This window comes from Arachis ipaensis, chromosome B3 (assembly GCF_059453495.1).
Source record: "Arachis ipaensis isolate K30076 ecotype BB chromosome B3, ASM5945349v1, whole genome shotgun sequence".
Classification (NCBI taxonomy): Eukaryota; Viridiplantae; Streptophyta; class Magnoliopsida; order Fabales; family Fabaceae; genus Arachis; species Arachis ipaensis.
In genome coordinates, this window is record NC_142438.1 from 58,483,294 (window position 1) to 58,510,192 (window position 26,899).

Sequence of the window (26,899 nt, forward strand, 5' to 3'; positions counted from 1 at the left end):
GAAACTCTACCGTTGAAAATACATAAGTGAAAGGTCCAGGCATGGCCGTGTGGCCAGCCCCCATGGTCTAAGAACAATGCGTTCAAAGATGATCCTAAGATCCTAAGATGATCAAAAGATGCCTAATACAATAGTAAGAGGTCCTATTTATAATAAACTAGCTACTAGGGTTTACATGAGTAAGTAATTGATGCATAAATCCACTTCCGGGGCCCACTTGGTGTGTGCTTGGGCTTGGGCTTGAGTGTTACACGTGCAGAGGCTATTTGTGGAGTTGAACGCCAGTTTCTGTGCCAGTTTGGGCGTTCAACTCTGGTTTTGGATCCTTTTCTGGCGCTGGACGCCAGATTTGGGCAGAAGGCTGGCGTTGAACGCCAGTTTACGTCATCAATTCTTGCCCAAAGTATGGACTATTATATATTGCTGGAAAACCCTGGATGTCTACTTTTCAACGCAATTGGAAGCGCGCCATTTCGAGTTCTGTAGCTCCAGAAAATCCACTTTGAGTGCAGGGAGGTCAGAATCCAACAGCATCAGCAGTCCTTTTTCAACCTCTGAATCTGATTTCTGCTCAAGTCCCTCAATTTCAGCCAGAAAATACCTGAAATCACAGAAAAACACAAAAACTCATAGTAAAGTCCAGAAATGTGAATTTAACACAAAATCTATTAAAAACATCCCTAAAAGTAACTAGATCCTACTAAAAACATACTAAAAACAATGCCAAAAAGCGTATAAATTATCCGCTCATCAAACATGCGTATGAAGTTTTTAGCGCCGTTACCAAGGAAGTAAAGATCACGATTTCGCACACCAGACATCCCCTCTAATTCCACACCACAAGCACCTACAACAAACCAATTGCTCCATCAAATACTTGAAAGGTTGGATCGGCAGGAACACAAAGCAAAGTTAAGAGAGCGCCATAACCAGCGCCGATTCACGTACCTTAAGGAGCTACTTCTGGGATACTACAAACCTGACAAAGACCCAGACACCCCGGACTCTACCTCATTTACCAGTACAGGGAGCCATGACGGTCCCGATGGTGGAGATACTGCTACCAGCCCCCCATTGTTCCTGACAGATGGCACCGAGGACGGTGCAAACCCTTAAGTATGGGGAGGTCGGTTAGTACCTGACTTTCGGAGGTAATTTCTTTTCCTTAAAACACCAATAAATTAGAATATTTAGTTAGTTTTTCTTTTGTAGAATAGGATAGATTGCATTGAAATAGGCTATTTGCATGCATGTTCTACTTGATTGAAAATAATAAGTTTCTTCTAAGACACTACTTTTTGAAAAATTTCACTAATTTAAAACAAAACTTTTGTGTTAAATTTGTTTGAAGTTGTATTTGGAACATAGTTTAAAAAGCTAAAAACACACAACTTGTGAGATTTGAGCTTAAGTACATGGTTGCATTATTTAACCATAAAAATTTTATTCTTGTGTGTTTATTTCTCTATGATTGTGATCTTTACTTTGTTTTATCCTATATGTCCAATGTTTAATATGTTATATGCTTGCATATGACTGAGGCCATTATTTGCTTAGCTCACTTATCCCAAATAAGCCTACCCCTTAAATTACCTTTGTTAGCCACTTTGAGCCTTTTAATCCCATTTGTTCTATGTTTTACCACATTACTAGCCTTAAGCGGAAAAATAATTAAATATCCCAATTGAATCTTTGGTTAGCTTAAGATAGAGATTGTGTGTTAATTGAGTATGGAAAGATTGTGGGAACATGGGTTAATAAGGGAATGTGTCATGATAAAATAATGGGAATTTGGGTACCTACTCATGTGAAAATAAAAAAAAATCCATGTGCATTCATAAGCTGTGTTTATTTTAAAAAAAAAATCAATAAATATTTAAATAAATAAGGGGACAAAATTACCTCGATTCTAAGTTAAGTTAAGTTCAAAGATCAATGCATATGTGATAAAAATTAAAAGAAAGTTGATGCATGAGTATGTAATGCAAAAAGTGAGAATTATGGGCAGCTAGGCATGATTCTAAAGAATATATGTATGTTAGGTGAAAGCTTAGGTTAATTAAAGATTCAATTTATAGCTCACTTAGCCATATATATATACCCTTACCCTTACCTTAGCCCCATTACAACCTTAAAAAGACCTCATGATGTTTGCATTGGTATATTAAATGTTGTTGATTGATTAGGTTAAGAACAAAATTTAGAAAGCATAATTAGCGAAGAGTAGAGTGATTACCCTATACACTTGAGAGACTAGAGTGCACATACACCATCAGTGAGAGTTCAACGCTTAAAATCTATGTTCCCTGCTTTCATGAGCTATCTTTTTGCATTTTTATCTGTTCTTACTGTATAAACTGAATTAGTGGAATTTGATTTATGTTTGTCTTGTAGAGCTTATTTACTTTTAACCAAGTGAACAAGAATCATATAGTTTCATTCATATATATATATATATATATATAGGTTGCATTACTTTGCATGAGTTTTACATGTCCCTACTCATTTACTTTATCTCCTTCAACTAAGCATGAGGACATGCTAATGTTTAAGTGTAGGGAGGTTGATAAACCATTATTTTATGATTTAAATTGTTTAATTGAGTGGTTTTATCAAGCCTTTACCTACTTATTCATACGATTTGCATGTATTTACAATTCCTTCCCAAAAATTGTCCATGGTTGAAAACTTGCTTCCTAGAGATCTTTTAATTATGTATTTTTATTCTCCTTCATACCATTCGATGCCGTGATCCGTGTGTTAAGTGTTTCAGGCCTCATAGGGCAGGAATGGCTTAGAAAATGGAGAGGAAGCTTTCAAAAATAGAAGGACCACAAGAAACCAAGGAGATGACCAGAGAACACTGACGCGAGCGCATGGCTCACGCGAGCGCGTGAAATGAAGAAATCACAGCGACTCGAACGCGTGCCTGACGCAAACGCGTGGATTGAAGTCTGCACGCCTGACGCGAACGCGTGGACGACGCGAACGCGTGACAAGGAAAATCGTTGAAAGACACGAACGCGTGGACGACGCGTACGCGTGACCTGCGCAATCTGCAGAAATAACAGAATACGCTAGGGGCGATTACGGGCCGCATTTTAACCTAGTTTTCGGCCCAGAAACACGAACAAAACCTAGGGAACATGCAGAGACTCAACACGCATCCACACACATTCAGATTCATCACATTAGGATTACTTCAGTTTTAAATCTGAATCTAGATTAGTGTTACATGGATAGTTTATACTTTTGCTTTTGATTGTGGATGTTGAGAGCCATTACCTCCATGAAGACACTACTTTAGTTTGTTTCCTTATTCCTTTACTCTTTTCAGTTGATCATTGACTCTATTCAAATAAGTATGTTACATTTTGAATTTATTAATATATAAAGTTACTTTTATTTTTAATTAATTTTAAGTTTCTATTTTATTTTGTTTAATTATGTCTTCTTATATTTTTATGAGTATTAATTCCATGTCAATGGAGTAGATTTTCTACTTGACATGGGGGTTGATTAAGAGGAGACAATTGAGTTGGAATACTCAAGTGCCTAGCTAAATTGGACGTTGTTGGCTAATTCTGTACCTACTAACGCTAGACCTTCCCAAGGGAGAGGACTAGGATTTGCGGGTAAGAGTTAGCTCAATCACTTGACTTTCCTTTATTTAGTAAAGGTTAACTAAGTTAAAACAAAAACCTCTTTACACTACATTTGAGAAGATTCCAACAAGGATAGAACTTCCAATTAATCATTCCCCCAGTCAAGGCCTTTTTTATTTAGAATATCAAAAATTACTCTTAATATATATTTTTATTGCTCTGATTTATAATTAATCAATTGCTCATTATTATCCAACTTTCAAAACCTTCGGAAAAATTCTAGTTAATAAAATAGCACTCTTTCCTGCAACTTGTTGGGAGACGACCTGGGATTCATACTCCTAGTATTTTTATTTCTAAAATTTGTGAAAACCCTTCTAAATTGATAATCGAATTTTTGCTGGTTAAAAACTGTACTCGCAACATTATTTCTATATTAATTTCTTAATCGGCTAATTTCTGCCTCGTCAACAGCACACTTCAATTCCTTGTTCTCAAGTTGAGATTCTTTAGCTATGAAAGCTTCGGGTGCTATTCGGTTTACTGCTCAGTGCAATTGATGCAGGGTTGCTTGAAATTAATCCATTGTTTTCTTGAGGCGATTCCTTGACTCTTGTTCTGCTCGAATATCATAAGTAGGATCATAAGGCTCTTGGATTGATGGATATGGATGTGGTGTATATGGAGGTGGTGGTCCTTGGGAGTAACTGGGTTGGAATTGGGGTGGATCTATGTATGACTCATATGGCTCATAAGGTGGTTTATATGGTAGATAAGGGTTAGAATCATGTGATGGTGTTTAGTAGTAGGGGGCTTGTGAGTATGGTGGTCCAGAGTTGTGTTGGGGAGGTGGTTCATAAGCATATGGTGGGACTTATTGGTAAGGGGGTCCACCATATTCATCATCTTGGTACGCTCCCTGGAATGGCTCTTGACCATAGTAATTTGGTGGAGGTTGGTTGTCACGAAGAGGTCCACCATAACTATTGTCTTGGTATGCATCACAGAATGGTTGTTGGTTATAGCGCATTGGAGGGGGTTGTTGCCAAGAGGGTTGATCAAATCCTTGTGGCTCCTCCCATCTTTGATTCTTTCAACCTTGATGCCTATTTTCATTATAGTTTCCATTCCTTACAATAACATTGGAACCAAACTTGAAACCAGAGGGGTGAGAATTCATAGTAGCTAAAGAAAATAAAAACAAAAACTAATAAAAAAAATTAATGAAAATAAACTCCTAAAACTAGAAATACTGACAACAATATAAGATAAAAATTTTGAAGAGGTTTGATTTTTAAAATTTTAAATTTTAATTTTGAAATTTGAATTTTGAATTTTGGAATTTAAATATTAAAATTTGAAATTTGATTTTAAAATAAGATAAGATAAGATTTTGAAAAATATATGATTTTTGAAAAAGATTTGAATTTTTGAAATTTAAAACTAAGATAAGATAAGATAAAAATTTTAAAATAAAAAATCTGAATTTTTTTGTCATTTTCGAAAAAAAATCAATTAAAATAAAGAGAAAAGATATTTTTGAATTTAATGAGGAAAGAGAAAAACAATAAAATGACACCAAACTTAAAATTTTTAGATCAAAACGAAGAAAATAACCAAGAACAACTTGAAGGTCAAGGTGAACACGAAGAATAACTTGAAGATCAAGAAAGAACAAGGAACATTATTTTCGAAAATTTTAATAACTAAATAAAAAACTAATAACCTTTTAATTTACGAAAAAGCAAAAATAAAAGCAAAAATAAAAACAAATAAACAAGCAAAAAGCAAATATTTACAATAACCAATAATAAGGCACACGTTTGCAATTCCCCGGCAACGGCAGCATTTTGACGATTGGATTTCTGCCAGTAAAGAATTTTATAAAAATAATCACGTTGTAAGTATAGTTTCTAAACCAACAGAGAATCTTTTCGTACAAAAGTTTGGTTGTCACAAGTAACAAAACCCAATAAAATTTATAACCGAAGTATTTAAACCTCGGATCGTCTCTCAAGGAATTACAGGGAAGTATGATTTATTATTGGTTATGGAAAAGGTAGAATTTTGGGCTTTTGAAATAATTAACAAGTAATTTAAATGGCAAAAAAATAAATTAATAATTAGAAAATCTCTTGGTAAGATATGAGAACTGGACTTCCTATCCTAGTTATCCTTATCAATTGTGATGAGAATTGGATTTTGCTCCCACTTTGTTAACCTCTAACTATGATGGTAAGTTAAGTGGATAAATCAATTTGATCCCTCAGGTCCCAATCAATTCCTAAGAAAATACTAGAGTTATTGGAATAGAAATCAACTAGCAAAGATAACAATCATCAGTCACAAGGAGTTTTATAACTCAAGTGTCTCCAATTAATCAATTCAAGCTAAGAATGTAAAAAGCTAAATAAAAATCATAAATCTGAAATACCTCAAATTGCATTAATAAAAGAAATCAAATCTAACATGGGAATTCATAAATTAAATTGAGAAAATAAATAAAAGGGACATTGAACCTGGAAATTGAGAAGAAGAAATCCTAAATCCTAACCTAAGAGAGAGGAGAGAGCCTCTCCTTCTAAAAACTACATCTAAAACCTAAAATTATGAATTATGAAAGTTGTATGAATGGTTGTGTTCATGAATGGATGCATTTTCCCACTTTATAGCCTCTAATATGTGTTTTCTGAGCCGAGAACTGGGTCAGAAACAGCCCAGAATTCGCTGGTTGCGAATTCAAACACGCTGATTTTTGCAGATGCGACGCGTCTGCGTGATGCACGCATTTGCGTCACTTATCGTCAGGGAAACTATGGCATATTATATATCATTTCGAAGCCCCGGACGTTAGCTTTCCAACGCAACTAAAACCGCATCATTTAGACCTCTGTAGCTCAGGTTATGATTGATTTAGTGCGAGAGGGTCAGGCTGACAGCTTTGCAGTTCCTTCAACTTCTTGCATTCCTTCCACTTTTGCATGCTTCCTTTCCATCCTCTAAGCCATTCCTGCCCTATAAACTCTAAAATCACTTAACACACATATCAAGGCATCGAATGGTAATAAGAGGGGATTAAAATTAGCTACATTAAGAATAAAGAAACATGTTTTCAATCATAGCACAAAATTAGGAAGGAAAATGTAAAACTTTGCAATTAGTATGAATAAGTGGGTAAGGACTTGATAAAAACCACTCAATTGAGCACAAGATAAACCATAAAATAGTGGTTTATCAGCCTACTTGGGCCCTTCTAGCAATTTGGTCGAGCTCTTTGGGAAGAGGTCGGTGTCGACCAACCTTTATAAGAGGTCTGTCGTTTTTGTCTTCATCCAACCCGGCTCGCCTACCTCGAGCTGTAACGACCCAACTCCCAGTATGCCATGGTCATACAAGAAGCAAAGTGTTACTAACTTGTCCTTCCTAACTATTATCTATTATTTAATATATGAGCCTGTTCCTTGTTAGAACATTGCCAATTTTACGAGTAACTTTTTTTTATTCGCTGCGGATGATAATGTAAAAATAAACAAGCATACATTGAGAGAAATAAAAGCAAGCATAGAGAAATATAGAAATATAGCAGATAATATACATCATGTACACTATAACAAAACATGTAGCTTTTACACAAGATCAAGTCAGTTTACATCCTCGTCAACCTACGTAGTTAATATATACACGACACTCACAGGGCCTGGCCTATACAAAAAGGCGCTAAACTGGCGCCCAGGCTAGCCTAACCACTATATAGCTCCTAGCTCTCGGGTGTACTAAGACAAGTGAGAGACTAACTAATAGATAATGTCAGACTAGAGTGTCAGCAAAAGAATACCCCTACGGCTGTCAAACTATATCTACATGTGGCCGTTCAGAAGATCGTCGTGAGGCTCGCCCATCTCCTCATTCTACTCTATCTCTATCTCAGGGATCCTCCTCCTCCTCATCGTCTGCGGCTACAGCTATACGCTTAGATCCACCAGAAACACTGCTGTCACTATGTACAAAACCATTTGCGAGCATAGGTCCGTTTGCGTATATCGGAGCTACCCCGTCATCCGGTAGTACCGACTCAGTAGGCTGTGGAAAGTCTAAGATTGGCTCAGGGGGAAGGTCCCACTCTGGTAGAATCACATGTATGTACTCTCCAGCTATCTCGGGCTCATCAGGAATGATAGGCTCAGGTGCCACCTCATTCAAGGGTTGAGCTGGTATAGAGTGTCCGTGATCATCGGGAAAAGGATGTCCAGGTGCATCAGGGTGTAACCAGGATAAGGGAAAGTCGTAGGGATCATCAGGATCAAAAAGCGAACTATACAAAGGATGTTGGAAGGGAAGGTTTTGTAACGTATAACGTCTCATACGAAGCTCCGCACTCAGAATGTAGTAAGCATAGTACACTGGATCCTCGTAAATGTATAGGTCTTCGACTTCATAGAATATCACGCCCGATTCCATTTGAAGCGGAGGAAGGGAGAGAAGGGGGTAAGAACTGGGGAGTTCTTAGTAGTGTCGGGGTTATTAGTTACGTTCATTTACACGGTGTCGATTAGTAGACGAATAACAGAATATAGCGAAGCAGTAAATAGAAGATAAAGATAGAAAGAGAAAGTAGAGACAACAGAAAGCAGAACACAAACAAAAGAATACAAGAAAATGTAACACAGAAATAGCATACAAGCAAACAAACATAAGGAAATAGATCACACACAGAAAGGAATACAACAGAGCATGATGCGCAGACAAGAATGATGCTTGTCTACCCTTGCACGGGCCATGAGCTCATGTGTCGGTTGGCTGCCCGCAATCCCGACATTTATCCGGTTACGAGTAATCCCGATTTCCCAGATACGATTTTCCGTTCCTAAAGGATAGTAATAGCCGATCATTCGAGACGGCCTCTGCTTAACGCAGGAAACTCTGCTCTGCTCTGGGAAATTGGAAAATGGCTGTAGGTAACTTAGTATCCCTACAAAAACTCTAGGTTGCATCAAGCAACTAATATATATATATATATATATATATAAATATCTCTTTATTATATTACTCTTCTCTTTATATCTCTTTACTCTGTTCTGGTTTCTCTTTTCTTTGTATCTCTTTACTCTGCTTTGGTTACTCTGTTCTCTGTATCTCTTTACTTTTCTCTGATTACTCATTCCTTTATATCTATGTTACCCTTCTTCTCTTTATCTCTTTACTCTACTCTGATTACTCTGTTCTCTGTATTTCTCTATTCTGCTCTGATTTCTCTATTTAACATATATATTTAAAGCTTATGTAAATTTCGGTATGAATAGTTATCTTGTCCCAAGTATAGGTTCATTAAGTCTATACTGAAACAGTTTAACTATTCATATAATACCTAACCCTAGTCGCAACTCAAGAACTAACTATGTTGCCCTAGTTCGTTCACTAATCTCTGTCTATTTTTCTGTCATTAAAACTTTACAGACTTTTCTTTGACTTTTATCTTTTCTTCAACTTTTTATCTTTCTTTTATCTTTGCCTCACTAATATGTTCTTACCACTCCCTAAATGTTTTATGAAGGTAATTATGAGATTCTGCGCTTAAAATTGTCATTCTAAAGCTTTTACAAAAAACTGCCTTTTTCGCATTATTTTATTATTTTTATTAAAATATTATTTTTAATTAAATATTATTATTTAATATTTTATTATTATTTATTATTTTATCATTAAATTTTCTAAAATTACCTTATCTTTACCTTTAACCTTTAAAATTCACTTTTTACCACCCGTAACTTTAATATTTCTACATTAACCACCCTAACTTTCAGAAATTACAAAATAACCCCTCAAACACCAAAATATTTACTTCCTTGTCCTTTCTAAGATCTAAAAGGTGTTCTTCAATGTTCTTCATCACACTCAAAGTGTTCTTCATGTTCTTCATAAATTCTTCAGATTCTTTCTCTGTTTTTTACCCGTTTTTCAGTCTTTTCAGCAACCGATTTTTACCACAATTCATAATAAATTAGCAGCCACTAAAATCCCATATTTTCCACATGATTTTAACACAAATTGAACCTAAATTTAGGCCTAGGGTTTTGTTTTTCCAGCTGCTCCAAGAACATGAACTTAAAGCTTAAATTTCATCAAATTTCATCAAAATTTCACCAAATTTTCACCAAGAATCAATCATATATGCAACCAATTTTTAGCACAGCCAAATCATACAACATTAACACAACTCAAACACAAATAATCAAGATTAATTTCGTTATACCCTACCTGGTTTTGCTGCTCCTAATTCAGTTAGACTTTCAGGTGGTCCTTTAGCACTTTTTCCTCCTAAATCACATCAAGAACAACTTTAAATCCAAAAACCCTCAACTAACCAAATCTCCCTCAGCACGTTAGAAGGTGATTTCTAACCTTAGACTTGCTTGAAAGTCACGTTACTTGGCCCTCAAGTCAAGTTAAGCATGATTCCTAAGGAAGAACATCAAGAAAACACATATTTAAGCATGTTTCCTTGAAACCGAATCAAAAGGGAGATGGTGCAGCCAACTCACCTTGATTCCAGCCTTGATAAGCCATATGATCATGTATCGAAAGAAGAGAGGATCATTTTGGTCAGATTGGAATTTTGATTTGAGTTTTAGTTCAGCAGAAATCAAGCTTTGAAGATTTGGAACTAAGAACTTTTCTCTCTTTTTCTCTCTTCCTATTTTCGGCCACAAAGTGAAAATGAGCCAGCCTTGGGGGTTTTGGGGGGTGTAGGGTGAGTTGTGATTGGTTGGCTTGGAGGTGGATTAAAATAATATTAAAATATCTCAGGTGTATAACTACTAAAACTAGATGTATCGGAACACTTGTAAAAACATCTCTAAAAATTATTTTCTGAGTTACTAGCATAAATGACACTAGTAACATATTTATTATGAGAATAAAATATGTATAATGAGGCCTTAGCATTGCTAAAGTCATCAGAGAGTGCTGGTGCTAAGCTGCACCAGTAAACTGTGAACCCGGTTAAACCGATTTTCTATTTTTAACTAAAACTAACTAGGTAACCTTATAATATCATTCAAGAAGCCTCTAATACTCATATAATGATGACATTATCCTATTATCTCTCTTCTCTCATAAATCGAGTCCGGTTCATCAAATTGAGATTATTTACGAAAAACTGAATCAAAACTCCTAACCGATACGGTTCAAAAACTAGGTTCTTCGTGACTGTGTTATCGAGCTTGCCTCATAAAAGGTTCTAACTTAAAGATGACATAATGACAATGAGGATTGAGATACTTGATGATATATTAGAGGTTCTCCCCTTACTGATCCTCCGGAGAAATCTGTACTTTCAGAAAAGATCTCGCGTACTTGAAAATCAGGGTTGTTACATTCTACCCTCCTAAAAGAAAATTTTGCCCTCAAAATTTCAGTTACCTGAGAATAGATGCAGGTAATCAGCTTTCATCCTATCTTCTAGTTCCCAAGTGTGCTCTTCTTCTTCTCTTGGTCCCCATGCTACTTTGACTAAGAGAACAGTCTTGTCTCTTAGCTGCTTATCACTTCTTTCTACGATCTGAACTGGTGATGCTTGATATGTCAAATCGTTTTGTAACTGTACTATCTCTGGTTGTAAAATGTGACTCTCATCGGGGATATATTTCTTCAGTTGCGAGATATGAAAAACATCACGAAGGTTTAATAAGTAACACTACAAGAAAATAAGCCTTCTACCACGCTTTAAAAGCGTGCTGAAAAGTGCAAAAAAGCGTGCCGATAGCTTTTCGCCACGCTTTTTGAACTATCGGCACACTTTTGAAAGGGTCACTGATACGCAAAAAATTAAAATTTCACGTATTTACTACCGAAAAGTTTACCGGATCGTATCAAGTAGTAAAACTCACAGGAGTGAGGTCGATCCCACGGAGATTGGTGGATTAAGCAAATTTAGTTAAATGGTATTCTAGTTAAGCAGACATCGTTTTGATTTCATGAGATTTTAATTCTTGAATGTAATTGCAAAAAAATTAAATGACAAGAAATTTAAAGAACTAAAGTAATGAAGAAAAATTAAATGATTAAAAGTAAATGATGGAAACTTAGATTGCAAGAAACTTAAATGACATTAAAGATAAATTGCAAGGGAGTAGAGTGTAGGAACATAAAGTGCAGAAATTAAATTGCAAGTAATTTAGAGTAGAATGTAAATGGTAAGAATGCTAAATTACTTTGATATAAAAGGGAATTGGCTAGTGGGCAATCAAATAATTAGAGAACAAAAGAAATGAGAATTAATGATGGAAGAGATCATTAGGGATCAGAGATGCAAATTTTCATGAATTGATGTTGATCAATTCCTTCTCAATCATCGGTATAGATCCATGGCAGATTGTAGGTAATTGAGTTCCAATCTCTTGGTAACTCAATTTCTCTCAACACAACCAATTGCCACTCTCGTGATCTAATTGTTCATGAGAAGAGATGAAGCTCATTAACTAATCCTTCAAGCCACACAATTCCCAGGATCTCAACCAAGGGTGGTTACATCTCACATACCAACCCAAAGTGTATTAATCAAGGAAATTATGAAAGGATGAACTCTAAACTGAAATATATGGCTCCTTTCTCAAGTTCACCACACAGTTCATATAGATTCAAACCCTCTCTCGATGGTGATTGAATCTTTGAAGAACAAGAGTTTCCTCATGGATGAACCACTTGAAGTGAGAAGGAAAAGAAGAGTTATCAACCCATTCAAATAAACAGAGCTCCTTCCCCTAATGAAAATGGGGTTTAGTGAATCATAGCTCCAATTTCAACAACAATTGCAAAGATCAAAATTAAACTAAGTGTAGGGAAGAATGAAGAAGAAGAAGAAGAAATTCTTAAAACTAAAATTCAAAGCCCCGAGAAAAACAAAATAGTTCACCGGTATGCCTCTAAAAATGCAGTAAAAAGTAAAGAGAAAAAGTGCAAGAAAAGGGTAATGTAAAAAGTAAAAGTGTGTAAAAAAAAATTTTCCCGTAAGTACAAAGCTCCTCTCTATTTATACTACTCCTAAACCCCTTTAGAGATCCTCAATTGGGCTAGCAATGTGGGCTTTATCCTTGTTGAATTCTTGGCTCAATGGAAGAAGTGTTGCTAAACAGAGGGAGTAGAGCTCATTCTCATTGCTTCTGGTCCAATGGCCTGGCGTTACTGGCAAATACGCCAGTTCAAGGCACGTTGGCAACGTGCCAATACACTTCCTGGGCTGGGAGCTTGGTGCTTGGGTGTTGTTAGCCCAAGTTGTCGCCAATAACTTGGCTTTTCTTCCTTTTGGCTCCATTTTTCATGCCTAATGTTGCCCCTGGTTTGAGCTTTAATTTTGTGCTTCACTATCAACTATTATACATGGTTGGAAAGCTTTGAATGTCAGCTTTCTAACACAACTAGAAGCACTCAAATTGAATCTTTGTAGCTCAAGTTATTCTTGTTTGAAGGAGACAGGGTCAGGCTGCCAAAATTGCACACATTTTTGGTGAAAACGCCCTTGTTTCCAGCGTTGCCAATGTGCTCAAATTCTGAAGCACTAAATGAAGACAGCCTTTGAAGCTTCAAATGAATGCCAACCTCATACTATGATATATGGTTGGAAATCTCTTGATGTCTACTTTCCAATGCCACTAGAATCACCTCCTTTGAAGCTTTGTAGCTCAAGATATACTCCATTGAAGGTGACAAGGTCAAGCTGGCTTTACTACAGGTTGATACCATGTTCATCTATGCACTTTCGGGCCAAGTTTCTCCCTCAAATTTAGTGTTCACCATGTAGTGCTATATATTCTTGGAAAGCTCTTGATCCCTACTTTCCAATGCCATTAGAATCACCTCATTTGGAGCTTTGTAGCTCAAGATATACTCCATTGAAGAAGATAAGGTCAGGCTGCCAAGTTTGTTGGAGTTGTTGCTGGACACGCCTTCATTCCTTCCAAGTTGGCAACGTGCCAAACTTTCCAGGGCTGAGACATGGAGCTGGCGTTGTTGATGAACACGCCCCTTGACAACCAAGAAAAGAACTATGCAAAAAGATTTCTTTCAATTGGAACGGGTTGAGGAGTAGCTTGTAATGCCTTAGTGAGTGAAGTAATTAGTTGACAGTGGAGTGAGCTCTGAATTATATGCTCATACAAGGATTCCAGTGCTTATTAGTCCCTACATTTTGGAAGTCTTAGGTCTTAGGACTTTCATTCAAATGATATCATGGAAATCTCTCTGTAGGTAATCACCTTGAAGCAGCTTATAGTTTTTGTGTCTTGGCCTTGACTCTAAGTGTCATGTCTCAAAGCGGCTCTTTAGATAAGCTTTCAATCAATACTCCCAAACCAGTTGGTTTTAAGGTATTAGGTGTTGAAGCACCCCTTAGGATTTACTTGCTCAAGCCTCTCTCTTTGAAACAATTCTACCACAAGCATTTAACTAGGATAATAACTCTTTAAGTTCTTATTTCTTTCTTTTTCTTCCTAGTAATTGATGCTCAAAGCCTTTTGCCATGTTCTTTTTTTTGCTGCTTCTTAGATCAAAAGATATTTGAGAATCTCCACAATACTTCTTTGAACTCTATTTCCTACCTATGAGCTCCCATGCAGGTTTTCACAAACATGCAACCTCAATACACAATCATACAACTAGAACCACCACTTCTCTTAATCTTTTGCTTGCCTCAAAACAAATTTTTGACTCCTCAATCATTCTTTTCAAAGAAATCTTCTCTGTTTGCAATTTATAGATCTTGAGTGTAAGAAAATTCTCAAGTGTATGGTGCTATGATGTATTTAGCATCTTAGTTATTGAACTTTTAAGGAGATTATGCTAAGCAGACAAGCAGGGGTGCAATATTGCTCTCAATCGTAACAGTTTTGAATATAAGACAATCACTTAACAATACAACCTTTTGGAGTTTACTTGCTTTACTCCTTATCATCATCATTGTTGGTCTTTACATCCCTCTTTGTCTCTTTGGTTGATGATGCTTAATCCTTCCCAAGATTGAAGTGACTGCTACAATAAACTTTGAAAGTTGCTTGTCCCCCAAGCACTTGAGAGATGGTTAGCATGCAGGTATGCTTGTGAGTTCTTGACCTTAAGTTGGTGTGGGAACACCAAACTTAGTTCCTTGCCTACTTCTATATGCCAACACAGAATGCTTCTTTCATGCATGCATACTACATCATGTGCTTTAAGTCTATGAGTAAATAAAATGCAGGACTAAAAGGTAAACAAATGAAATTGCAGGCTTAGTCAAATTCTATGATTGTTTGGGATTTGTGATTATCCATAATTGTCTCAAGGGTTACTTTGTTTTCCATGAATGTTGGTGGAACACCAAACTTAGTACCATGCATTCACCCTTAATTTTTTCTTTGTTGATACAATCACATTGGTGTGGAACACCAAACTTAATTCCTTGCAATACATAAAAGTTGAACTAACCATTTATTCTGAGAAGAGTATGAAAAAGTAGTTACCTAAGGTTGGGTTGCCTCCCAACAAGCGCTCTCACCGTGAGCTTCCTTCCAGTATCCTTCATGATGATTTCCACATGTTCAAGTGAGAGGATTTTGTTCACTGTGTAATATCCAGAAAAGTGTGGAGATGTTTCCATTGGTTGGTAAGTTAGCATCACTTTATCCCCTGGTGAGAAGCCTTCAGTGGGGATTTTCTTGTTTCTCCATCCTCTTGGCACTTTCTTCTTGGGACTCTTTTCTTTTTCAGGAGGTAGTTCAGGTTTTGAAGCCTCAATTTTTGGAATGTCCTTGCTGAGAATCTCAAATGCAGGCTTTGGTTGTAGCTTCTCCTCTATTCTTTGAGCTTGTTGCACCACTTCTACCTCTTCCTTTCTTTTCCAACATGAACTTAGGTGCATTGGAAGTGTTTCATCAGGTGCCTCTTTCAAGTTTGGATCTATGGAATCAATCTTCATACACTCTTCCTCTTGGGTGGAATCTTGCAAATTCTTGAAGACATGGAACACTATACGCTCTTCATGCACCCTTAGCATCAATTCTCCTTTTTCAACATCTATCAATACCCTGGCAGTAGCTAAAAAGGGCCTCCCTAGGATGATGGGAGTGTTGTCATCTTCCTCTATGTCTAGGATGACAAAGTCAGCTGGGAAGAAAAATTTGTCCACCTTTACCAATACATTCTCCACTACTCCAGGAGCTTGCTGAATGGATTTGTCCGCCATTTGAAGGGCTATTTTTGTGGGTCTTAATTCATGAATCTGAAGCTTCTTCATCAAGGATAGAGGCATTAGGTTGATGCTTGCACTAAGATCACAAAATGCTTTCTCAATTGTCGTGTTGCCTATGGTGCAGGGGATATGAAAGCTCCCTGGGTCCTTCCTCTTCCTTGGTAATCCTTTCTGGATGATGGCACTACACTCTGTAGTCATTACAACCATTTGTCCCTCCTTCAAGGATCTTTTCTTTGTCAACAATTCCTTCATGAACTTTGCATACAATGGCATTTGTTCAAGTGCTTCTATGAAGGGGATGATGATGTGCAGTATCTTGAATATCTCCAGGAATTTGGAGTATTGCTTCTCTTTGTTCTCTCCCTTGAATCTTTGAGAATATGGTAGCATTGGTTGATATGCTCTCACTGCCTCTTTCTTAGTTGACTTATCACTTTGTGTAGAGATTTCTTGCTCCTGTTTTTGCTCCTTCACCTCTTCTTTTAAGCCTTCTTTGTTTTGCTCTTTCTGAGTGATGGCTTCTGTTTCCACCTTCTTACCACTTCTCAGGGTGATTGCTTTACATTCTTCCCATTTTATGGCTTTTCCTATGTCCCTTGGGTTGTCTTCAGTGGTACTAGGGAATGCTCGCTTCTCACCTATCTCTGTGATATGTTTAGCCATTTGTGCCATTTGTCTTTTAAGGTTCCTCATGGTAGCTTCATGTCTCTCTTGTCCTTTAAGCAAACTCTCTTGTCCTTTTGCTAAACTTTGAGTAGTCTGAGCAAGTGATTGTGTATTTTGGGTAAGGGCTTGCAAGGCTGCTTCAAGACTTGAGATCCTAGTTTCATGATGGTCAACGGGTGGTATGATAGGGTATGATTGTTGTTGCTGGAAGTTGTTTGGGGTATTGAAGTGGGCATGTTGCGAGTTAAATGGTGGTGTGGAAAAGTTATTTTGGTAAATTTGTGAATTGTTGTGGGGTGATTGGTATGTGTTTTGTGGTTTCTTGTATTGGTTAGTGTTGTTAGATGAATGATTTTGGCTGTTTGTGTTGCGGGAATAATTGGAGTTGTTGTTCTTCTACCAATAGTTTTGATTATCACCCCATCTCAGGTTGGGGTGATTCCTCCAGGATGAGTTGTATGTGTCACCATGGAATTCATTCTGAGAAGAATTTGAAGCATTATGCATGTATTGAACTTGTTTTTGTTGCTTCTCAACATTGCCTACTTCACCTTGGCCCTATTCAATTGAAGGTTGATTTGTTGTGCTCACTGAAGCTAGTTGGAGGCCATCTATTCTTTTAGCCATCATTTTCATTTGTTGCTGGATTTGTTGGTGCATCAACTTGTTCTGTGCCAAGATGGTGTCCACTCCTTCTAATTCCAACACACCATTCTTTTGAATGGGTTGGAGTTGCCTCTGATAAGCATAGAAATATTGATTGTTTGCTACCATGTCTATGAGATTCTGGGCTTCCTCGGCTGTCTTCATCAATTGTAGCGAGCCTCCTGCAGAGTGATCCAAGGACTCTTGAGATTTTAGAGTTAACCCCTCATAGAAATTTTGAAGTCTATCCCATTCACTGAACATCTCAGGTAGACATTTCCTAATCAGAGCTTTGTATCTTTCCCATGCATCATACAATGATTCCCCATCTATTTGAGTGAATGTTTGCACCTTCGTCTTCAATCTGATGATCCTCTGAGGTGGGTAGAACTTAGATAGGAATTTATTCACCAAATCATCCCAAGTGTTGATGCTTTCTTTGGGGAATGTCTCAAGCCATTGAGATGCCTTGTCCCTCAAAGAAAATGGAAACAACAGCAGCTTGTAAATATCTGGATGCACACCATTTGTCTTGACAGTTTCACATATTCTTAGGAAGACATATAGGTGTTGATTTGGATCCTCAAAGGGACCTCCTCCATAGGAACAATTATTTTGCACGAGAGTAATAAGTTGAGGTTTCAATTCAAAGTTATTTACGTGAACATTGGGAGTGAGTATGCTGCTCCCACAGTTTCTGGGATTGGGGAAAGTGTAAGAAGCTAGAAGTCTCCTTTGTGGTGGGCCGTTATTGTTGGCAACTCCCTCAGGATGGTTATGCAGATTGCCCTCCATGGCTTGATCTTCTCCTTCTGAGTCTTCTTCACCGATTACTCTTTTCCCTCTTACTTCTCTTCTCAATCTTCGAAGAGTTCTCTCGTCACTCTCACAAAAGGTGACCTCTCTCCTTGCTTCTGACATACAAGCAAACCAACAACACAAGTAAAATACTCTATTGCTAGAGTGAAGTTAAAGTTAATGAAACAAAATATCAAACAGTTAGTGGGTCTTAACAAAGAAAAGAAAAATGCTTAATCTAAACTACCATTCACTTAATCATTGTTAATCTTTGCCAATCCCCGGCAATGGCGCCAAAAAAATTAATGAGATTTTAATTCTTGAATGTGATTGCAAAAAAATTAAATGACAAGAAATTTAAAGAACTAAAGTAATGAAGGAAAATTAAATGATTAAAAGTAAATGATGGAAACTTAGATTGCAAGAAACTTAAATGACATTAAAGATAAATTGTAAGGGAGTAGAGTGCAGGAACATAAAGTGCAGAAATTAAATTGCAAGTAATTTAGAGCAGAATGTAAATGGTAGGAATGCTAAATTACTTTGATATAAAAGGGAATTGGGTAGTGGGCAATCAAATAACTAGAGAACAAAAGAAATGAGAATTAATGATGGAAGAGATTATTAGGGATCAGAGATGCAAATTCTCATGAACTGATGTTGATCAATTCCTTCTCAATCATGGGTATAGATCCATGGCAGATTGTAGGTAATTGAGTTCCAATCTCTTGGTAACTCAATTTCTCTCAACACAACCAATTGCCACTCTCGTGATCTAATTGTTCATGAGAAGAGATGAAGCTCATTAACTAATCCTTCAAGCCACACAATTCCCAGGATCTCAACCAAGGGTAGTTACATCTCACATACCAATCAAAATTGTATTAATCAAGGAAATTATGAAAGGATGAACTCTAAACTGAAATATATGGCTCCTTTCTCAAGTTCACCATACAGTTCATATAGATTCAACCCCTCTCTCGATGGTGATTGAATCTTTGAAGAACAAGAGTTTCCTCATGGATGAACCACTTGAAGTGAGAAGGAAAAGAAGAGTTATCAACCCATTCAAATAAAAAGAGCTCCTCCCCCTAATGAAAATGGGGTTTAGTGAATCATAGCTCCAATTTCAACAACAATTGCAAAGATCAAAATTAAACTAAGTGTAGGAAAGAATGAAGAAGAAAAAGAAAAAATTCTTAAAACTGAAATTCAAAGCCCCGAGAAAAACAAAATAGTTCACCGGTATGCCTCTAAAAATGCAGTAAAAAGTAAAGAGAAAAAGTGCAAGAAAAGTGTAATGTAAAAAGTAAAAGTATGTAAAAAAAATCCTCCCGTAAGTACAAAGCTCCTCTCTATTTATACTACTCCTAAACCCCTTTAGAGATCCTCAATTGGGCAAGCAATGTGGGCTTTATCCTTGTTTAATTCTTGGCTCAATGGAAGAAGTGTTGCTAAACAGAGGGAGCATAACTCATTCTCATTACTTCTGGTCCAATGGCCTGGCGTTACTGGCAAACACGCCAGTTCAAGGCATGTTGGCAACGTGCCAATGCACTTCCTGGGCTGGGAGCTTGGTGCTTGGGCGTTGTTAGCCCAAGTTGTCGTCAATAACTTGGCTTTTCTTCCTCTTGGCTCCACTTTTCATGCCTAATGTTGCCTCTGGTTTGAGCTTTAATTTTGTGCTTCACTATCGACTATTATACATTTTTGGAAAGCTCTAAATGTCAGCTTTCCAATACAACTGGAAGCACTCAAATTGGATCTCTGTAGCTCAAGTTATTCTTGTTTGAAGGAGACAGGGTCAGGCTGCCAAAATCGCACACGTTTTTGGTGAAAACGCCCTTGTTTCCAGCGTTGCCAACGTGCTCAGATTCTGAAGCTCTAAATGAAGCTAGCTTTTGAAGCTTCAAATGAATGCCAACCTCATACTATGATATATGGTTGGAAAGCGCTTGATGTCTACTTTCCAATACCACTGGAATCACCTCCTTTGAAGCTTTGTAGCTCAAGATATACTCCATTGAAGGTGACAAGGTCAAGCTGGCTTTACTACAGGTTGATACCATATTCATCTATGCACTTTTGGGCCACGTTTCTTCCTCAAATTTAGTGTTCACCATGTAGTGCCATATATGCTTGGAAAGCTCTTGATCCCTACTTTCCAATGCCATTGGAATCACCTCATTTGGAGCTTTGTAGCTCAAGATATACTCCATTGAAGAAGGTAAGGTCATGCTGCCAAGTTTGTTGGAGTTGTTGCTGGACACGCCTTCATTCCTTCCAAGTTGGCAACGTGCAAACTTTCCAGGGCTGAGACATAGAGCTGGCATTGTTGATGAACACGCCCCTTGCTAGGAAGTTGGCAACGTGCTCGATGCCTTCTTTAGGCTCATTCATGCCTCCTTGAATTTCAACTTCATATTCTTGTTTTTGGGGCCTAAAGATGACTCTGATTTGAGCTTCCATTTCATGTTTTACTATAGACTATTATATATCGTTGGAAAACTATGGATTTCAGCTTTCCAACACAACTAGAAGCATGTCAATTGGATTTCTGTAGCTCAAGTTATGCTCCATTGAAGAAGGTAAGGTCAGACTGTCTAGCTCACCAGCATTTTTGGCAAACACTCCTTTGTTCTTTCAAGTTGCTAACGTGGGTTGCTTTATTCCAAGGTTGCTTAGCTGCTGGCGTTGTTGATGAACACGCCTTTATAACTCCAAGTTAGCAACGTGCTAACTTCATCCTCCTTGTCAAGCTTCCTAGCGTTGTCATTGAACACGCCTTCGGAACTCAACGTTGGCAATGCCCAGATTCACTCTCCAGTGCTGCCATGTATTGTTGCGCGTTGTTGATGGACACTCTAGTTCATACCTAAGGTGGACAACGTGCTCGAGCTCTTGGTTGGCTCAAGATCTTGCTCTTGGCGTTGTTGCTGCCGTTGCCTTCAAACACGTCCTTGTTACCAAGGGTGAACAACGTGCTCGAGGCTAGAGGTTGCCCTCCAAGGTTGCTTGCTGCGTTGCCAAGGAACATGCCTTCAGAACTTGGCGTTGGCAATGTGCTTCACACCCTTCCTATCCAAGCCTTCTTGCTGCTGGCGTTGTCATCAAACACGCCATTGTAAATTCAAGTTGGCAACTTGCTTGAGGCTTCAAATTCACCTTCCAGGGTTACTTGGCGTTATTGCCAAACACTCAAGTGATAATGCACGTTGGCAACACCCAAGTCTCTTCCTCCTTGCCAAGCTTGCTATGTCCCCAATCTTTCTTGCTCCAATTCTTGCTCCATTGCCTTCTTGCTTCATTACCTATCATTAACCCAAGAAATTGTCTCAAAGTATTGCCATTCCATGCAATCAATTTCAAGAGATTCATTCATACTCATTCATTTGTAAACTACTTGAATCATTTGCATGGATTATACCAAATTTCACCTAGTTCTTGGTTCATAAATGCATGGAGATGAAAATCATTAAAATGCTTGTTTATTCCAAAGAAAATGAATGAAACTAAACTAAAATTACTTAAACTAACTAGTTAATATAGCAAAGATGCAAATGCATCAGTCACATATGCACGCGTGCCTGTTGCTCTATCACCACGCTTTTGTGGATCTATCGGCACACTTTTCTTGTTGGCACGCTTTCATCTCTTACCACGCTTAAAAAGCGTGGCCATAGGTCTTAACCTATAGATACGCTTAAAAGCGTACCAAAAAGTGTACATGTCGCCACGCTTTTAAAGTGTGCCCAAAAGGTTGGTTTTGGGTACACTTCAAAAGCGTGCCAATAGGGAGCAATAAGGCTACGCTTTTTTAAACGTACCTAGAAATGAACCTATTGCCACGCTTTAAAAGCGTGGCTGTATCATTATCAATTTAAAAAAAACTAATACCACGTTTTAAAAGCGTGGCTATATCCTTATCAAATTAAAAAAATTAGCATATGCTTTTTTACATGCACTCTAATACACTCCAAAAAAAAACATTAACAAAAATATGTAAACAGGGCACTACAAGATAATATTATCATCATAAGAGAATTGAAAAATGAGAAGGATTCATGTTCTAAAAATAGAAAAAAAAGGAGACACTCAATCCTAAAGGATGAACATACGATGATACAAAACATGAGCTGAATAACACAGCTTGGAATTTATTTCCTATGTTACCTAGACAAGTTATTAGTAATTGCCTCTCAGAAAACGCCAAGGTCCTGTTCCGGTTCCCATCCTGCATATAAGGCATTTGACATATTGGTAAACAAAATTTGGAACATGGAATCATAAAATCTTTAAAGCAAAATTTGAGAAAGTATAGAATTTGTGTATAATTTAAAATTTGATTATTGTTTTTAAAATAGAAATGAGAAAGTATAAAGAATAAACTTTTAATTAGTAAATATTAGTTAATTATAGAATTTGTGTATAATTTAAAATTTAGGATTTATAATCTAAAATTTAAGATAAATAAAATAATTAAAAAAATTATTTAATATTAGCCGAAAAAAATTGGTTTCTTAGCGTTACTCTTTTATTAATTAGTAAGAAAAAGTTTGTTACCTCCAAATACCGGCAAACATGCGTATTCCTTAATCAAATAGTCACCAAATTCATACTTAATTAACAAACAAGAAAACAAGTGGATTCTTATCAAGTGAGGATGATAAAGTTAATGATAATTCCTTATATTTTCCAAACACTTTGATAAAAGAAAAAATTCTTTCACTACAAATAAAACTCACTTTTAATTTTTCTCAAATGACTGTAGAAAGAGCAAATAAAATATAATAACCAAGTTATAAATCAGAAATTGCACAATGAAATAACAAAAAACATAGAAGGGCAACAAAAGAAATCAAACCATCTAGCTCAAATTGAAAAAAAAAAAAAAAAACTTAAGTGAAGCAGTTGCAAATTTTGACCAAATATCTGAGCTCAAGATCCACTAGGAAATTTTATAACCTTTTTTTTGGGATTTTTTCAAAACCAAACATAGTAAAATCCTTCTCATATATTCCCATGAGCAACTCTCACTTCATAGTCAGCAACCAATACATACAAGTTCGCTACCTAAAATCGTGGTGCTAAGCATTTTTAACCACTATATTAATGTTTCTTGTGATGGCACATTAATCAAGCTCTCTTAATGTTACTATAGTTTTAAAGGAAAATTTCACTACCACAATAAGTTTGCCTTTGTTCTCAGGAATACTAGCCAATCTTAGAGCTGCAACTGTATTAGCTTCGGATGAAATACCAACCTAAAAATAAAAAATAGGAACAATAAAAAAAAGTTGGAAAGTCAGTTACAGTTATTTAAAGAAAAGATGCATGTCTTAGAGTTGAAACTTGTCATTGATTCTAAACATGTTGTATGCAAAAATGATTATTTGAAAAAGTTATCATGAATCCTTCCTTCAAGGCCAGCACCCTGGCCATGTTGACTGCATCTTTACTGCTAACCTACCACACATGTTTGAAATGACAATTAGGAGAAGCATAATATTTTCAAGTTAGGTGAGCAAATTAAAGTAGTGTTTTCCATGTACCTCAAGAACTTTCTCCATTACATCCATGTCCAATATGTTTGGTTTGAATCCAACCCCATTGCCGGTAATATGATGTGGACCTATATAGAAGAACAATATCAAAGTTTGTAATTCCATAGATTTGAAAAAAGAAACAATAGATAAAGATTTCCCAACCTAATTCAGTAAATATCATAATCTTTTTAGACCCTAATTTTGATTACTTTTTACATTTACATTAGTTCATCACTACAACAATGCTAGAAATCACAATTAAGTATTGAGTATTGACATTGAACTCAAGTCCTTATGAGGAAAGATGACTACTCACACAAATGGTTTGATATGTTTGCCTAAACTACTTAATATAGTATCTATGAACATCTTAGCTATCATCGTCACATGAAAACATCTTCATGTAAGCAATCACCACGAAAAAAATAGGTAGGAAATCGTCACTAAGAAAAAGAATATTAATGAAAAAAGAGCATGATCTTTACCAGGTTTACCACCATTTAGGATATTGCTTTCAGCTGGCTCCACTCCATATATCTATGCAGTGGAAAACATTTCCAGAATTTAATGAGCTTATCTAACAAACAGAACAATGTTCAGTTTGTAGTGTGAACTGTGAACAGAGAACATCAGCTTAACATTAGGATTTTTTTATTTGAGATATTGTCCAACACCAGAGACAGTGCCTCCACTACCTATTCCTATAACAAATATGAGTGATTCTTACAGGAAGCAATTCTTTGATGATAAATTTGAGTTGTTGCCTCACTTGGATTTTTCTGCAGCAAACAGGTTTTCGACAACCAAATTTCAAAAATCCAGCATAAATCATATACTTAACGAATCGCCTTCCAACTTTCCAGCCTAGTCCTAAACATTTCTATGTACACCCCAAACTTTATCCCATGCGATTTCGATCAGTGTGAAATTAGTTATAACCCTTCAAAGTTTCTGCCCTCTTTTAAAGTGATGCAGAAAAACAGATTTAGTAGTCCAACTTAAAAAATTTACAACTAATTTCACAAATTATAGAATCCTTTTTAAAATTAAATTCTAGCAACTAGACTTACTCTAGTTTACGCAGCATTTAACTCATTACAATTTCGTTGACTGTAGAATTATTTATTCAGTTATAAAATTACTGCATCATTTTAGAAAATCAGATTTTCAAGAAAAGGATTTGGCATTTAAATTTTAATCCCTCAACAACTCTCAAGTTCAATTCTAGTTAATCCCTTATCAATCAATTTAAATTTATAATTAAATGCTTATAATTTAAAAGCTTTTAATCTGGTCCCTACTATTTTGAACAGAACATTTATCTTCAAATTGAATTACCACCCTAAATTATTGGAATTTAATTACAAATTTGATAAAACAATAAGGAGGAACAGTATAATAGTAGAAGGGATTCTAAGAGTAACATACATTTGAAGATGAAGTTTTCAAATTGAGGAACTCAACATGAAAAATGAATCTCCCTAGAAGTGGAACCTCAATTCCCCACACAAATCCTTCTCTACTACTCAGCAATTTGTCTCTTACCTCTGCATCAAAATAAGAAACCATTGAAATGTTAAAGCAAGAACAAAGGCTAAGCTATATCTTGTTGTATTTCAAAATAGAATTAAGAAAACCTAATTGAGCCAAGGCCTTGCGATCTTTGGCAGAGCTACGCAGGCGAATGACAAAAGATGAAACTGGAAGAAGATTGTTCCTTGCTTCTGGAAACAACTTAACACAAGAAACTCTGTTCCTCTCCACAGATAAATGCCTGAAAAGATAAGATAAAGTGAGTGATAATTATATTATTATCAGGAAAGAAAGAAAGAAAAAAATGGAGGAAACTGCTAACTTGTTTAATTATAAAGCTGCCCTATATTACTTATCGCCACTTTGCTTCTTCTATTCATACTCAACGGCAGAAAGCTACATCTAGAAATCCATAATCAACTAGTTTAATAAGGCCCTGCAGTAATAATATGTTTCATCATTTTACTTATTGCCACTTTGCTTCATCGGAATATTCATAATCAATGGCAGAAAGCTACATCTAGAAATCCATAATTAACTTCTGTACTGCTTTGTTTTAGATACCTGGTCATTAAGCACTCTGCACATGTTTGAGAATTCCAAGATTCTTGCTGGGGGAATCAATGATGATTTGCATAACTCAGAGTATGATTTATATAGCTGCAAGATTATTAGAACCATAAGAATCAATATATATTTTAAAAAAAAAAGAGGAATCATTTTTGCAAATTCAAAAGCTGTAAAGAGCACCTTTCTAAGGATTGTATCTTTCTTAGATCCACGGAAATGTTTCATGGATGAGCAAAGTATAATCTGCAAAAGGTACAAATTCATAGGTCAAAGAGCTATTTTCTTGATTACAAATTAAAACAGCAGCACAGCAAGAGCTATTTTCTTGATTGATTCAAAATGGAGCATTTTAAAATAAATGAAGATGGAGCACAATTGAGCACTAACCTTTGAGCATCACAGCGAGTAGAACCACGAGACCTGGCAAGCAGAACCGCGAGACAGCGGCGAGCAGAACCACGAGACAGAGGCGAGCAGCTTTCCGAGCAGAATGACGAGAGGGACGACAAGCAAAACAGCAAGAGGAATGGCATTCAAGGACGAACCTGGTTGCGATCTTCAACGCTAAGGGAGGCGCGGTGAGATAGATGGTGGCGTGATGGAGGTTAGGGTTTTCTGAACCTTTCAAGGAAAAGCCATTCAAAGCAGCATCGAGGAAGACAACCACTGCTCGACAAAGATGATGGTGACGGCAAGCTCGAGGAAGGCCACGGTGGTGGCGACGGCAAGCTCAAGACAACGAATGCTCGACGAAGATGACTGGTGCGACGAAGGTGATGAAGGCCGGGTGAGATGAAGGGTAGTGATGAAGGCTGCTGGGTGCGATGAAGCTGAACGATGAATACCGAAGGAAGCTGCTGGGTTCGAGAGTGAAGATGAAGTGACGGTGCTGCAGTATGCTTAGGGTTTGAAAGTGAATTTTAGGGTTAAAGGGATTTCGGAAACTAGTGTATTGTTACTATTAATTTTAGGGTTAAAATTTGAAAACTTGGAAAAAGAAAAGTTAAGTGTGGAAAAAATTAAGTGGGAAACTAAATTTTAGGGAAGGGACTCTATTGGCACATTTTTGTATGGTGCCAGATTAAACCTAGGATAGCCACGCTTTTTCAAGCGTGCCAGTTTCTCTTTGTGGCCACGCTTTTTAAGCGTGGCAAAAAAAGCGTGGCCAAATATCAAATCAGTTGTCACTCTCGTAAAGTGTGTCGATTTCTCTCTATGGGTACACTTTTCAAGCGTGGCGTTGAGAAAGAATGGCCAAATTTCAAATAAGTGGCCACCCTAATAAAAGCGTGCCGATTTCCTTCTATGGCCACGCT

The 26,899-nt window shown here is 36.8% G+C and overlaps 1 protein-coding gene across 6 annotated transcripts; it reads right to left on the reverse strand.

The window, feature by feature from the left end:
- LOC107634481 (bifunctional L-3-cyanoalanine synthase/cysteine synthase C1, mitochondrial-like) lies at positions 1-26,536 on the reverse strand. 6 transcript variants are annotated; one of them, XR_015907444.1, is made up of 11 exons: positions 25,971-26,535; positions 25,764-25,826; positions 25,578-25,673; positions 25,118-25,254; positions 24,909-25,027; positions 23,966-24,017; positions 23,487-23,566; positions 23,118-23,198; positions 22,108-22,168; positions 20,547-21,245; positions 1-601 (listed from the first exon to the last, which is right to left on the reverse strand). XR_015907444.1 is itself a non-coding variant. In XM_088509169.1 (10 exons), exons 3-10 carry the CDS (start codon positions 25,583-25,585, stop codon positions 17,050-17,052), a joined length of 1,536 nt encoding a protein of 511 aa, XP_088365295.1. In that variant the 5' UTR covers positions 25,586-25,673; positions 25,764-25,826; positions 25,971-26,536; the 3' UTR covers positions 13,873-17,049. The 6 variants fall into 6 exon arrangements, 5 of the variants coding, with proteins under 5 accessions (XP_088365295.1, XP_088365294.1, XP_088365293.1 ...); XM_088509169.1 differs by lacking the exons at positions 1-601; positions 20,547-21,245 and adding an exon at positions 13,873-18,050 and having other exon boundaries at positions 23,121-23,198; positions 25,971-26,536; XM_088509168.1 differs by lacking the exons at positions 1-601; positions 20,547-21,245 and adding an exon at positions 13,873-18,047 and having other exon boundaries at positions 25,971-26,536.
- Between the last annotated feature and the right edge of the window lie 363 nt (positions 26,537-26,899).